The sequence below is a fragment of the Capsella rubella genome, unplaced genomic scaffold (genome assembly GCF_000375325.1).
Source record: "Capsella rubella cultivar Monte Gargano unplaced genomic scaffold, Caprub1_0 scaffold_3, whole genome shotgun sequence".
Classification (NCBI taxonomy): domain Eukaryota; kingdom Viridiplantae; phylum Streptophyta; class Magnoliopsida; order Brassicales; family Brassicaceae; genus Capsella; species Capsella rubella.
In genome coordinates, this window is record NW_006238921.1 from 10250485 (window position 1) to 10266161 (window position 15677).

Here is a 15677-nt window from a genome sequence, read left to right on the forward strand (position 1 = left end):
TCCACCGGGTTTTCGTCATTCTCATCCCGACAAAGTTTGTCGTCTTCGCAAGTCCTTGTATGGCTTGAAACAGGCTCCTCGGTGCTGGTTTAAAAAGCTTTCTGATTCGCTCTTACGGTTTGGATTTGTGCAATCCTACGATGATTACTCTTTGTTTTCTTACACCAAAAAGGGCATTGATATTCGCGTTTTGATCTATGTTGATGATCTCCTCATTTCTGGTAATGATGCTTATATGGTTCAGAAGTTTAAAGACTACTTAAGTCGTTGTTTCTCTATGAAGGACTTGGGGAAGCTAAAATATTTTCTTGGCATTGAGGTGAGTCGTGGCTCTGAGGGCATTTTTCTCTCTCAACGAAAATATGCACTTGACATCATTAAGGATAGTGGTGATCTCGGTTCTCGACCAGCTTCTACTCCTTTAGAGCAAAATCATCATCTTGTCACTGATGATGGTCCATTACTTAAGGAGCCACGACAATATCGTCGTCTTGTTGGTCGCTTGTTGTATTTGCTTCATACTCGGCCGGAGCTGTTCTATTCGGTTCATGTGTTGTCGCAATTTATGCAAACTCCGAGAGAAGCTCACATGGATGATGCGTTACGTGTGGTACGTTATTTGCAAGGTTGTCCCGGTCAAGGGATTTTACTACACTCCACTGTCGATTTAACTTTGGAGGTTTATTGTGATTCGGATTGGAGTACTTGTCCGCTCACTCGTCGTTCTCTCAGTGCTTATGTTGTGTTACTTGGTGGTTCCCCCATTTCTTGGAAAACTAAGAAACAAAACACAGTTTCTCATTCTTCCGCCGAAGCTGAGTATCGGGCAATGTCATATGCCCTTAAGGAAATCAAATGGCTTCGCAAGTTGTTAAAGGAATTAGGCATCGACCAAGCTGCGCCAGCTCGTTTGTATTGTGATAGTAAAGCGGCTATCCATATTGCCGCCAATCCAGTTTTTCATGAACGTACTAAGCATATAGAGAACGATTGTCATGCTGTTCGTGATGCCGTTCGTGATGGCATTATTTCTACACAACATGTTCGAACCACGGAGCAACTGGCTGATATTTTCACAAAGGCTCTCGGTCGCGATCAGTTTTATTACATTATGTCCAAGTTGGGCGTTCAAGATCTTCACACTCCAACGTGAGGGGGAGTATTGAGGATAAGTTCGTATATTATGTTATGTTTATCTTCTTATTGTGATAAGGATTAGCAGCCCGAAAGTGTATAGGATTAGGGCTTATTTTAGAGGTCATATCTCTTGTATAAATACACAAGTTCATACATCAATAAAGTCAAGTTGGTTCGATATCTAATTCTACATGTCATTAGCTTTGTTAAGAACCAAAACCTTCTCTCTCACTAACTTGTCTGTAAACATTTACTCCTTCAAAGTGTCATTTTGATATATTTTACACAAATTTAACAAAAAAAAATATATACATATATGTGCGTATTTAATAAATTATTAATGGTTTAATTAATTATAGACTAAGAGTAAAATTTGGAGATATAATGTAAAATATGTATTAGAAATGTAGAATGATACACTTTGTGTAATAATTTTTTTTTTCTAAAATGACATTCTTTGTGAAACAGAAAAAAATATAATTTTTCTTAAAATTCTACACAACCGACCTAGATAATATGCCCATCACCCTTATTTAGGCATGGACACTAAAATGTGTGATGGTTCAAAAAAAAACAAAATACAAGTATATCACTGAAATGACATCCATAGTATCAAATAAAAGTCAACTACTATACATGATCTACCCTGGTACAAAAAAAAAGAGTTATGTAAATCAATGATTGTTCTAAACACTGAACAGCGATGATAACTTTTTTTTTCTTATTTCAATTCTAGATCTCAATAATGCACTTATTTCAAAATCCATATTTTTGCAAAATTATAACATAGGTGATTTAAAAAAATATTTTGTTTATAAATCCTATAACCGAATCTGGTTAGCTACGGTAGAAATGCATCGAAATGCTTTCCAGTAGACTTTTCTTCGAAGGGCCACCACACTGTCTATCCTGAGTTTGGATTGTTTTCCGACTAATGTTAAAAATCAATCAAACCGCATGTATTTCTGACTACTAGGTAAACCAATTGGGTCTTGACCTAATTGACAGATTTCGGACACACCAATAATTTTTGTTTCCAGAATAGGTCGAACTTATGTTAGTTCCTACCAACTTCCTTTCTCAAATTCTCTTTTACCACAAGACCACCGTTGGACTAAAAAAAATTTAATTTATTTAAACAACAACTAATTCACTGATAAATATTGGTAATAGGCTAATAGCCCTAATCACAATTATATATATATATATATATACTTGTATTTTTGTGCATATGCACACATTAAAAGGAATGATCTAAGAAGCATTGTGTAAGGAATTCCAGATTAACATTAAACTGACACCTATAAATCTAAAGTAATATATAAAAAATGAACCAATCTTTTTTTTATATAGAAATTAGTTTAAAAGTGAATAAATATCTGTATATTTTGTCAGAATATAAGACCCACAAATTCATACAAATTTAATTACCTTGGGAATAGTAGTTGTGCATATGTATATACTATATAGTATATAGAATAAGTGGAGCATGTCACTCTACCACCAATACACAAAAATATTCAACTTCAAAAAGTATAATTTTCAGTGGCACACTCTATAATCTATATAAAGATTAAATTGACAAGATTTATAGATAGAGAGATTGGAATACAGACTGGAGAGTGTCGAATTCAATGATTGTGACATTGTGCATAGTGTTTAGTGTTTACACTTTGATCCCAATCCCATTATATGCTCCAACCATCACTACTCCGTGTCTCACGCAATAACATTTTATATAACTACCCACTTACTTATCTTATATATGCACTTATGAGAACAAAAATAAAATTCAGTTGGTTTCTTATTTACATAATTGAGATCTCAATCACAAAAGAAAAAAGAGTATAAAAATGAAGTACAGCCAATATGATTATTTTGTTGTATGAAATGTAAATTTATATTTACCAAAATATTGTTTTACAACAAATGCATCATGAAAAACCGATATTTTAAATTTTAGAAGGAATTAATAAATTTAATTAAGTTTTAAAAGAAATACGAAGAACTACGAGTAGTTTTATTTTGCTAGGTTATGAAGATTAACATATGAGTTCGGTTACTTTTAAGCAGTTTGACATTTTAATAGAAGATTTTATCGATGGTTGGTCGTAGACATCTTCTATATGTATTAGTTTTCTTGAGTTAGAATTTTTTTGATGGGTTTAGTTTGTTTCTTTTGTGTGGGTTTTTCGGGTTTGTATTATCTTGAATGTAGGATTTCTTCTTTTATCAATGTATATTCTTAGTCCTTTAGTATTGGTTCTTTGCTTCCTTTTTTTGGGCATTATATTCAGGAAAAGTCTTATATTTTACTACTATATATTCGGATTTTAATAAAATTTCAGACGACAATATATATAGTTTGAAACCAATAGCGAAGATCGTTTGTATAATCTGATAATTGGTCAATGTGTTATGTCGATTTCGAACACTTTTGTAAGAGAATATTATGTTTTTCTTTATTCCACATCGTTTTAGATTAGATCATAAGCTAAAGCCAAGCCTATTGTAAGATTTTTTACTAAAGAGGACTCAGATAAATTTGATATAACCATGGCCAGACTAGACTACCATATTACTTGGGCTTGCTGGTCCAAAAAACTTGGGCTTCAACATATTACCACTGACCACCGAACTTGCTTACTTGTGAATGTTGTGTTTTGGTGTCTAATAAATTCCTACACATCGCATTATGCCCATGATGGTTTTCTGGCTTTTTCATTTTTTTTTTATGTATAATTTAATGGACATGTTATATAGGTAATTCAATCTCAAACTGTGGTTTCTAGAGGGAATTAAGTTGAGAACTTTTATTTCAAGGAAAAATAGGAGTTGAGTTTTTTTCTGGGGATATATATATCAAGGTCAGATTTCGAGCTCTACCTAAATTGATACGATAGTTTTCAAGGGAAAATAATTTGTTTTCTCGTGTTAACACACATGTTTAGGAATTAGGACCTTAAAGCTTTTGGTAAAAAATGCATATGGCTTTATGGCTTAAATTATGAAAATGATATATGCGTTCTTATCTTTTTATTTTTTATCGTCAAATTTCAATAACTTGAATATTTACTTTTGATACAACTCGTATAAAAATATTCTTATTTAATTTTTCATTGGTTATTTTTTCAGAAAGACATTTGTGACATATCACTTTATTAACAATGATTTGGTAAAAGAAAACATAACAAATTAACAAATGATTTGAGATGACCTCAATAATCAAAAATCATTTGCTGTAAATTAATCTTATAAATATGTTCTAGTTTATATATATTCCAAGAACTTTGATTTTTAGTGTTATTTTTTGTTGTTGCATGTGTTATAGATGAAAGAAAAAATTGATAATTAGTGAGTACAAACTAAATTGGAAATTGGAAACAAAATTGGAAATTGAAGAATATTAGAATTGGAAATTGGAAACAAAATTGGAAATTGAAGAATATTAGAACTGGAAATTGAAGAATATTATTTTCAAAAATCAAAACTAAATTCATCTAAGTATGTTTTATTATGTTTTTTTTAAAAACAATCAAAATATCAACAGTCATTTTTAAACAACACTAAACTTTATCTAACGGCCATTATTTTAGCTAAATTTATAATTAAAATATTTTAACTATAGTTGTTCCTTAAATCAAATATCAAAGTTAATCATATGATTTCTCTTCTTTTATCTGGGAGAAAAGATATATCATGTTATTAGCATCTTTAAATCATTTTTTATTTCCAACGGAATTGATGTTTGGTCTTTTAAATAAACAAGGGAGAATTTCAAAAATACCCCTTTTCCAATAACACTTTTTAAAAATACCCCTCTTTCTAATTTTATCAATAAGTCACTATAAATTTGAAATTTATCAAAAAATATGTGTAAGCTTATATTTATAGACACAAATTATCTTTATATGTGTGTAAATTTATAATTTATATAATAATATTTGGAGTGCTTTGTGGTCCTTTGAAATACACTTGCAACTGCCAAATTACATAAAATAATATTGATTTCTAGTTGATTGCGTATTGGCTGGTGTGAGATAGTTAACTCTTTATTATGACCATTGTTTTCTTTCAACCTAGAATTTGTAAGTAGGATGTTGTAGATTAATTAGAAAAATTCAATGTTAGACGTGAAACATCAAATGTAATCAAAACTTAAACAACCAAATTATGCAAACATTTTCACTCGATATTATATTTTTAATGTACTGATTATGAATTTGACATATTGTGTGGGTATTTTTTTTATTGATTGTTCACTTATTATTAAACGTGTAAATCAATCAAATGAATTTATTAAAAATATAATTATAATTGATCAACGTCACCAAATGAGTTTGAGGTCAAGGTGAACTCATTCGTAACATATTCGACACACTTCAGATTCATATACATCCTGTGCATCTAACATTTTCCCGACAACGATATCGAGTCAGGTAGATTTAGGTTTCACTTTCGGTTTGGTAGATATCCTCATAGTCGAGCACACACATACATGAGGAGCGTATTTGAAAATTTTATACCTAAAGGTGCGAGACTAAATGAAGATCCACGAAACAAAAAATTTCATTAAAAACCGAAATACAATTCTACCTAAATCCTAGCCAAATACTCCGAAATTATCCTTCACATTTTACACTAAAAAATTCTATTAAATTCCTTTCTAATCACTTTTTCGTGTAAACCTACAAAAAATTCAATAACAGTAGCAATTAATATCATTAAGAAATGAAGAAACTGAATAATACTAGGATTCAAAAGAGTTTATAAAATACCTAATTGAATAACACGACAATTTAACATTCTATTAAATTCTATCAAATTCACTAGTTCAATATCACCCCCTTAGAATACCTCTTATACTTTTTGTATATGTTCTAAAAATATTGATTTTATATTTTATGCACTATAAATGTTCTGCAAAATGGTACATTAAAATTTTAACATGTACATGTTTTAAAAAGTTTGGAACATATATATCTTCTATAACTTTAATAATTTTGTTTTTTCAGTGTTCTACAAAAATTGGAAATATGTATTCTACGCATTACTTTATCTTCCAAAATTTTTTGAAATTGTTTTCTACAGCTTACACAATGATCTACTGAAGTTAGAATATGAATTCTATGATTTATCATATATTCTATGGAAGTTAAAATATTAATTATATACTTTAATCGATATTCTTAATAGTTTAGAATAGGTATTCTATAAAATTTAGAATTGTTATATAAGAAAACTGGATTTTATAGTGTCCACTTCCACACTTCATAGTTCTTTTTTTCCCAGACTTCATAGTTCCAACTATATATATTTTTTTCATTCATTATTTTCCACACTTGAATCTAGTTAACTATTCCAAATTTTTAGCAGTTTAAATGTTTTGATTTCTTGAATATATTTTGTTAAGTTTGTGTTGAACGTTATTGAAATAGATGAATCTTTAAAAACTAATGTATTATAGAATAAGATACTTCTTTTCTTATCTTCAGTCAGCCCAAATGTCTTTATTTTATAAACCTTGTTTATCTTTGAACACTAGAATTTAACTCGCGGTACACCGCGGGACAATATTTTAAAATGAATTATTTTTTACCGCGGGATGATATTTTAAAATAAATTATTTTTTAAATTTTGTTTGGTATATAAGATTGTACTACTGTATTTGGATTGTTAATTCTGTAATTTAACCCGCGAAATATGGCATGATATTTTTTTGTATATAAACGTAATTTGATCAACTTAACTAAATAAGTATAATATTTAAAATAATGAAATGATGTTGGCATAACATCTTTTGTTTAAATAGTCTAATTTCAAATTAAAATGTTTTGTGAGCTTGACTATAGTAGACAACCCGTAAAAACATATATGTAATTTATAACTCGTTCCATCACATGACACGTGCTTCACAATTATCAATAATACTTTAGTACATCTTATATTTTTTGTGTCGATTCAGTAATATACGTCCGTTTTCAAAAATTCAAATTGTAACATATGCGAAAAAATATATTTTTACTATACATATGTTTTATGTAATAATATAATTTTCAAAACAAATAAGATTATATAAAGATATTGGAGAAATATTTGATTTATTAGGGAGATATTTTAGGAAATTTTGTTAAATGTAATAAATACTTATTTCTAATTTTGTAATTTTATTATGATTTAATTACAAAATTTACATTAAACTTTTATTACTTAATCAAATTGCAAAGGTTTAATTATGCAAATATTACAAAATGAAAAGGTATAACACAAAATGTACTTCAAAAATGTTAATATGTAAATACTAAATACTTTACATTTGCACAATTTTGGATATGAGCCCGAATAGAGTTTATATGGTATCATCGAGACAAACCCACTAAACTAAAAGGCTTGCCAACTGCTTTATTATTTGTACCATAATCAATAACAAAGTTATTTTAACAATCTACTAATTTTATGTTTGCATCCATATTTCAAAATCCTAAGAAGTTCTGATAATTAACTTGAAAACAAAATATGATTAAACTAACCTGAAAATCATAGTAGAACTATAAAACTTTGAAATTAATATGCTCGAAAGAAATTTAATGACATATTCAAAACTTTATATATTTTAAAACTTTATATATCAATAGATATTTTAATACAGTATTTTAAGGTTATAACCCAAAATAGATTTTAGTACAAAATGTACTTCAAAAATGTATATATATATTCTAATCTAGTATTGATTCCTAACACAAGAAAACACCATATTAGTATTCTTCAATTTTACAATTTACAAAATAATGGTTTGTATAAACCTATTTTAGCTAGAGTCAAATTTCTTACATTAGTTGTAATTCTAAGACTTCACATAATATGATAGTAATTTTAAATTAGCAACTTGGGCATAGTGGGAGATTAGTAGGTAACTGGCAGGAAATTAAAAAGTTAAAGAGACTTTATAAATGTAATTCGTCAGCTCATCTGTAAATTTTGACTCCTATAAACAATCAAAATCGATTTGGTCTTAGATATTTTTGTCTGCCTAATATATATACACAAATACACTAATGCACGCCTAATCTAGATATATAACTATAATATAAAGACACTAAATGCGCAAGCTGTATCCAAATGATTCAAACTAGGTGACTAGCTAAGTAAGTATAATACAACTAGATATACAATTCTCATCAGTTTTTAACAAGATGATCATAAATTAACCCTTATCATCAATAATACTAGTAAATATGCTTTAGTTTGAAACCAATGGAGCAAATGGAAGAAGCCATGGTCATACACCTACCTCGAACACCAAACTTAAGAAAACTATCGACAAAAACATCCGTAATCGCTTCAGTACTGTTCGAAAATCGGCAAATGAGGCTTATGCCGATGGTTTTCGCTATTGGTTTCACACTCAAAGCCTCAGGAAGTATCTTTTTTCTCTGACGTAGACGGGCATTCCTATCGAGATTACATTCTTAGGACCGGGAGGTCGAAGAATCTATATGCTACCTTACTTAAACCTCTTTTTTTTTTGTAACTTTCAGTTTTAGAATCATTTTCTTTTCAATTCTTTAAACTGTAAATGTTGTATTCATTGCAAAAACGTCTATTCGAATAAATTTTACATTCATACAACAAAAACATAGCGTTTAAAAACTGTCGATATAAGTTGTGTAAATTTATCGTATATAGTTGTTGTCAAACTGCAATATCCATGCCACTTTAGCTATCTTGATCCAAGATTCCTATATGTTTTTAAAGTGTTTCCACGTCCACGGCAGATGAATATTCGTGAACTATAGATAATTCAAATATGATACAAAACCTTGTAGAATAATAACAACTAGACGTGGTATACATAAACTTTATGAGAATTCCACTAAGTTGTGAAAAGGCACAAAACTTTGAATACCCCATAAAGCAAAAACTTCCATTGATTCTTTTAATATTCTATGATACTTCATACTTGTCAAGAGTTTCAACCACATATATCAAAAAGCTATATGCATATGTAATTGGTGTTGTCATAAAGCACATCATAGTCGTATAATAGCTGTAAAAATTTACCCAAATTCTTAAAAATATTAATTGGTCTATTATGTGTATAACTTAAAAGAAACAATTACCAAAAATGTTACAAACTTTATACCAAACGGTGAATATAATAACGCGTCTTTCTTTAGACGACGCAATGTTATATATAAACTAAAGAATATAAAAATTTGGACCAAATCAAAAACCAAACTAGAAGACTTAAGAAAACAAAAAAAAAAGTAAACTCAATGAAAAGACCAACTAAATAATTTTCACAAAAAATAATTATATATCTTTTACATTTCGTAAAGACAAATTATATACATTAGATTTTAAGAAAAGAACAAAAATAAAAAGAATATTAATTAAGAGAGTAGGTGAGACTAGAAAAAACTCAGTACCGTTCCCCACCAGCCTCACTCCTCAACGGCGAATTCACTCCGTTCCTCAACGTTCTCCGGTGGTTATCTCTAGAATTCCTCGGCGACTTAGCTGTCGGAGATGGCGACTTAGCGGTCGGCGAAGGCGACGACTTAGGATGGTTACTTTGTTGTTGTTGTTGATGATGATAATGACTACTCTTACGTGGCTTAGTACCACCAACACGACCTTCATCTTCTTTATTGTCCGGAGTATTTGGCACCGTGTAAGTAAATGTTCCCATGGGAATATCATTGTACTCTTTAAGATCATTGAGTATAGAGACGACGGCACTCATACAAGGCCGGTTCTTAGGTCGATGACTTAAGCATTGGTAAGCCAACGTTGCTGCTTTTCTTGCACCTGTCTCTGAGTACTGACCTTCAAGTCTCGGGTCCATGATTCGACTAAGTTTACGCGGGTCATTAAGCATCGGACGAGCCCAATCCACGAGGTTTTGTTCCCTCGATGATCGCTTCTTGTCTACCGATCTTCGCCCTGTCAAAAGCTCTAACAACACAACACCAAAGCTGTATATGTCACTTCTTGCTGTTAAATGACCGGTCATGATGTACTCGGGAGCCGCGTATCCTTGTGTTCCCATCACTCTTGTTGATACATGAGTGTCGTCTCCTTCGGGTCCGTCTTTGGCTAATCCGAAGTCAGAGAGCTTAGCCGTGTAATCCTGAAAAAAAACAAGATTTGAGAATTGTATAGCTTTGTTAGAGTTTTGTTTGAAGTTGTTATAATTTAATCAAAACGGTTCAATGAGACTTACGGAATCTAATAAGATATTAGAAGCTTTGAAATCGCGATAGATGACAGGGTTTTTAGCTTCGTGTAGAAATTGAAGTCCTGTTGCGGCTCCATGAGCAATCTTCATCCTCGTAGACCAAGGTAACGAGGCAGAGTATCCTGTAAATATAGTAATATAAAAACTCTGTTAGGACATATTCTTGTCGGAACTTGAACAGTAATGGATAAGAGAACATAGAGGAAGAGTACTCACTTCTGAAAAGTTGATTCTCTAAGCTTCCACGAGGCATGAACTCATAAACAAGAGTTCTATGTTCTTCCTCACAACAATAACCAATCAGTTTCACCAAGTTTTTGTGTTTTAGCTGTCCTAAAAACATAACTTCTGTCTGAAAAAAAAAAAACAAAGATTAAAACTCAATATAAGATCTCAAGAGAGAGAGACTTAACAAAATCAAGAAAAGAGAAGTATCTTAATTAAAGATTACTAACCAGCCATTCACGGTGACCTTGAAGACCTTCAAGATCGAGTAATTTAACAGCTACAGGCTGAGCTTTAAGACCAGGACGAAGCTTATCATCAATGAAACCTTTATGAACAGGACCAAACCCACCTTCACCTAAGAAATTAGTAGATGAGAAGCTTTGCGTGATGACTTTAAGCTCGGCTAAAGTGAACACATGGAGATCTGATCCGGCCAAAGAGATTGATAGATCTTCTGACAAAGTGTTGGAACTTGGATTGCTCAAATCAAGAATCGCTAGTCTTTGGAAAGAGCTCTGTTTCTTGATGACGTCATCACCTTTTCTTTTTGGTTTTTTAGATGAAGCCATTAGGGTTTCTGGATCTCCTAAACATCCAACGATCAATGATCTCCATGATACTTTCTTCTTCACCGCCATTGTTGTTTTCTTGTTCTTGTTCTTGTTCTTGGCTTTTTTGGTTTTGGAAATGAGAGATGGTTTAAATTTAAAGAAGATGAGAAGAAGACTTTATAATATAAAGTTTTATTAAGTATGGTTTGGTATTTAAAGGTCACGAGGAGAGAAAGAGAGAGAGAGATGAATGAAGACTTTTGTTTACTAATTTCAATTCAAATTCACCTACTACTACTAGTGCTACTCGTTCATTATATTCTAGGGTGATGGCTAATATTATTTTACAACCATGGTTTGACATTGTAATTATTTTTATATATATAACACATGCGTATTTTTATCCGAATTAATCATAGATTTATCATTTTCTGTGATGGTATTTATTTATTTTATTTTTATTTATTATTTTTATCCGAATTAATCATAGATTTATTTACAATTTTATGAATTTATCACTAAGTGAAAAATACGATTAAACATGCATTTAACCCATTTGTTGGTTTTGTTTGTTCTTAAAATGTAACATATGTTATAACGTATGTATTTTAGCAAAACAAAATTGTATATATAGATATTTTAAATTATTTTTTTTTGTTGTCAGTCAAACTTATATTAAAATAACATTCTGAAGTGTTTTAAAATAAAAAAATTTCATAAAAATATCGTCGTAATTTCGGTCTAATAAATTGGTATTTTTTGGAAGAATCCCTTTTTAATCTTTGTTTATATATTTTTTTAGCAAAAGTAACAAGTTGTTTGAAGTCAAAATAAATAAAAATTAACGAGTTGATTTATAAGCTAATATTATTTTCTTCTAACCATGCTTTGACATTGTAATTACATAGCACACGTTTTATCTTCTTTATTTTTTTTTGTCTTTGTTAGATATTTTTTTTTTGTAACGAGTTGATTAATAAGTTAGTGGTAGGGTGCTTCCAAAATTGACAGCTTTGCACCTTTCTCTAACGAGTAAAACGAAATAACAAAAATACGTGTTATCGTTTCGTCAATGGAGGACCATGTACATGTGATTCTGATGCAATGACGCCACGCCAAATAAAAAGTTTCAGATAAATTTATTAAATTTTTGTTTGGAATATATTTTTTTAGATATTTTGGAAGTTTGAGTGTAAATACAAAAGAAGACAATAATAAAGCTATTTTGTTTTTTGTGTGTTTTGAATTCATTTTTTTTTGGTCATTTCTAGTAGTTTTACATGCTGGAGAGGATGGTCTGTCACGGTCAAATTTGACTACTAGTTTTTGGTAATAATCACGATACACCGTTTCGGTAAAACTTTACAATATAAATATGTAAAAATCTTTGATCGTGGCAAAGTAAAGAAACATCAAATAAATTTGCATGTAATGATTAACCTTGTCATTAATCGGAAAATGTTCCAAATTTAGAACAAACAGTCTGGTAATTGTTCGAAGAATAGTCTATTCTAAAGTATTTCAATGCATTTTTATCGGTGCTAACCGGATCAGTCGATAGAGTTTATCAAAAGAAATTATTTGCATGAAATATAGCTTTCAGTTTCAATCTTTATATTTAAAGATGGACAAACTTGTTAAACAATTGTACAAAGCAAATCTTGATTTAAGAAAGGGATAGACATGATAGTGATTGAAAATAAAATTACTTTTGCCTATCAAACTGTTATTAATATAATTTACATTTAGTTTTGTCTACATCTTCTTCTTTCAACCTATTTCTATTTTATTCTACTTTATTTGTTTTCTCACTATCAATCCTATCTAAGTATATTCTCACTTTTTCTACTAAAAAGACAAAAATTATGGGAGTAATTATTGTATAATATGCCATTTTTTGTTCACCCTTTTCTGGATTTGCCATATTATTGCGAGTATTTTAGATTTTGCCATTTTTACCACCTAAAAATAAACGTTTTTAAATTTATTTTTTGCTAAAATACATATTTCATAACAAGACTAAACATAAAAAATAGCACAAAAAATAAAGTTTTTAATTCTCGGAAATTTTTTTTAGCCAAAATAGCAAAATCCACGAACTGACATTAAAAAAAAAAAAGGTGTTTTCATAATTGACTAAAAAATTATCTCTAATTAAACATATGAATAAAGAGAGCTAGAAGACTATCTTTTTGTTTTAGTGTTCCTTCTCATTTTAAAGAAGTAGGCAATGACTATCTTCTAAAATCCAAATAATGACTTTAAGAAAAATATCTAGGGTTTTGTGAACCTTTTTGGTTTAGGTTTTTGGCAAGCTTAGTGCATGGAGATGTAGAGTCTTAAACTGTGAAAAAATGTGAGATATACATTTAGATTGTAACAAATTATAACACATCAATAACAATATGTTAAGCAGCTAAAATTATAATGTCGTCATGCCCATATAACTACAAATAACGATAATATTATTTAGAAACAGTCAACTATATATAAAAAAAACAAAACAAAACGATTCTAGAAGATTAGAACACTCCTCCTGATCTCTTGTCTTGTCCTTCTTCTCCAAGCAACATGTATATAGTCAAGAAATTAGTTTGGTCAAAACTAAAGAAAAACAAGTGAACACAAAAAAAAAAAGCCCAAACAAGAAATGTAACATTTCAACAAACACCCTTGAGAAAAAAACAAAGATTTGAAAAAAGAGTGTTTGGTAGAAATGCAATATATATTAGAAAAAATGTGTCAAGCTTCTAGAAACATATCGTTTTAGATATCAATAATTAGAAGAAGAAGAAGAAGAAACACATCGTGTGATAATGAGAACAAAGGTGAAGAAGATCTCAAACGCGTTTGTCTGAAGACTGCGACTTATTCGTCTTTGAAGTATATATATATAATTGTATTTTGTATTTTGAGAGATTCGTTTTGGTTTAGTTTGAGTAGTTGACATTTACTTTTGGTCTTACTAAATGGATCCCATTTGATCTTATTTTCTGGAATGAAAATGTTAATTTAATTCAGTTTTTTCTTTTATTTTCCAACAAATGACTTGAGGATAAACCAATGTATACCTCAATAATTAGATAAATAATCTGATTATTAAGATAAAATCGTGTAAATTTTTGAGTTATCAGTTAGAACTTTAAACTGTTACAGAATAACGTAAAACTATAATGAAAATCATACAAATGTAACATTTTTTGTAGCACGTTATAATATTTTTTATTGGCAATTATGAAAATTGTATATTCTAACGGTGTTACCAATTAAAACCATTATTTATTGAATTAATATAATTAACTCGATTTATCGTTATTTTTTATTAATGCGGCGGATAAACTAATAAATATGGACATTGGATAAGACGGATGGGCGAACAAATTGATTTATGAGTGAATCCATAATAGAATCAAAATGTTTAACTCGATTTTTTTTTTCTATGTTTTATACTTTTATTTAATCGACGGATAAACTAATAAATATTTCTATAATGATAAGACGGATGAACGAACAAATAGAATTATGAGTCAATCTATTATAGTATCAAAATGTTTAACTCGATTTTATTTACTCAGACGGATAAACTAATTAATACATCTATATGTTCAACCTGCAAGGAGCCAATGGATTAGATTATGAACGAACTGATGAATGATTCAATGGTTGAATCCTTGGCTGTGATATCTAAAAGTTTATTAGGGGAACATGTTTCTATTTTAAATACTATTGCATCATCCGTACGTGTATTTGCCTACAACGAGAGGACAAAAACATGTATATTCTTCTTAATTTTTTGGTTTTAATATTAAGATATTCTTTTATTCTTTTGTTATGTATATTCTTCCCGAAAAATTGTTCTTTCATAATTTGTTAGATTCCTGTCTTTTATTTTTGTTTAATGGTGTGATTGGAGAGATGCAATTGGATTAGCAAAGCATTTGTATAAACAATATAATCGAGAATTGTTAATTATTATATAGAAACTTGTTCTATTTTTAGAAGTAGATGATAATTTATAAAAGAAGTCAATAGAAAGGTTTTTTTGCTTTTGGTGTACCAAGTCTTTAACTTCTTTGGAACCTTAGGAAGTTTCCAAAATTCAAATATTTATAGTGAAGAAGACACCTTTACATTTTAGAAGTTAGAATAAAAAAAAACCACATTTCAGTCTTTCTCGAGAGAAGTCTTCATTGGTTCGGTGGTTTTGAAGTTGATGCTATCCTGGTAAGCTTGCATGAACATTTTTTTTCTTGTCGTTGTCTTCAAATGTGGCTCGATCAATGTCCCCAGAATAGCCATTATTGAATTCTTACTTCTTCCAAGTACTTGGTTAGCTCCATGGTGAAGCATGCTCCTTGTTGCTCCATATAGGCCTTGTCTACTCGTACCATCTCTTATGTTAGTAAGAATTCTTAATTCTTATGTTCTTACATTCTTATCTATACGTGAAGATCATTAAATTTTGTTTAATTCAGATTAATGTGATTGAAAAAAAAAAATCCAAGATCATTAAATTTTAA

At 29.7% G+C, this 15677-nt stretch overlaps 1 protein-coding gene across 1 annotated transcript; it reads right to left on the bottom strand.

Annotated features, from left to right (window-relative positions):
- Positions 1–9457: 9457 nt before the first annotated feature.
- On the bottom strand, positions 9458–11289 carry LOC17892054 (serine/threonine-protein kinase RIPK). Its single transcript, XM_006297562.2, has 4 exons — positions 10834–11289; positions 10595–10730; positions 10364–10500; positions 9458–10270 (listed from the first exon to the last, which is right to left on the bottom strand). Exons 1-4 carry the CDS (start codon positions 11242–11244, stop codon positions 9560–9562), a joined length of 1395 nt encoding a protein of 464 aa, XP_006297624.1. The 5' UTR covers positions 11245–11289; the 3' UTR covers positions 9458–9559.
- Between the last annotated feature and the right edge of the window lie 4388 nt (positions 11290–15677).

Excerpts from the sequence above, each read along its gene's own strand:
- LOC17892054 (XM_006297562.2), bottom strand. The coding sequence starts at position 11,244 with ATGGCGGTGAAGAAGAAAGTATCATGGAGATCATTGATCGTTGGATGT. Across the intron at positions 10,731-10,833 it reads AAGGTCACCGTGAATGGCTG|ACAGAAGTTATGTTTTTAGG; the intron begins GTTAGTAATCTT and ends TTTTTTTTTCAG. Across the intron at positions 10,501-10,594 it reads AGAGAATCAACTTTTCAGAA|GATACTCTGCCTCGTTACCT; the intron begins GTGAGTACTCTT and ends CTATATTTACAG.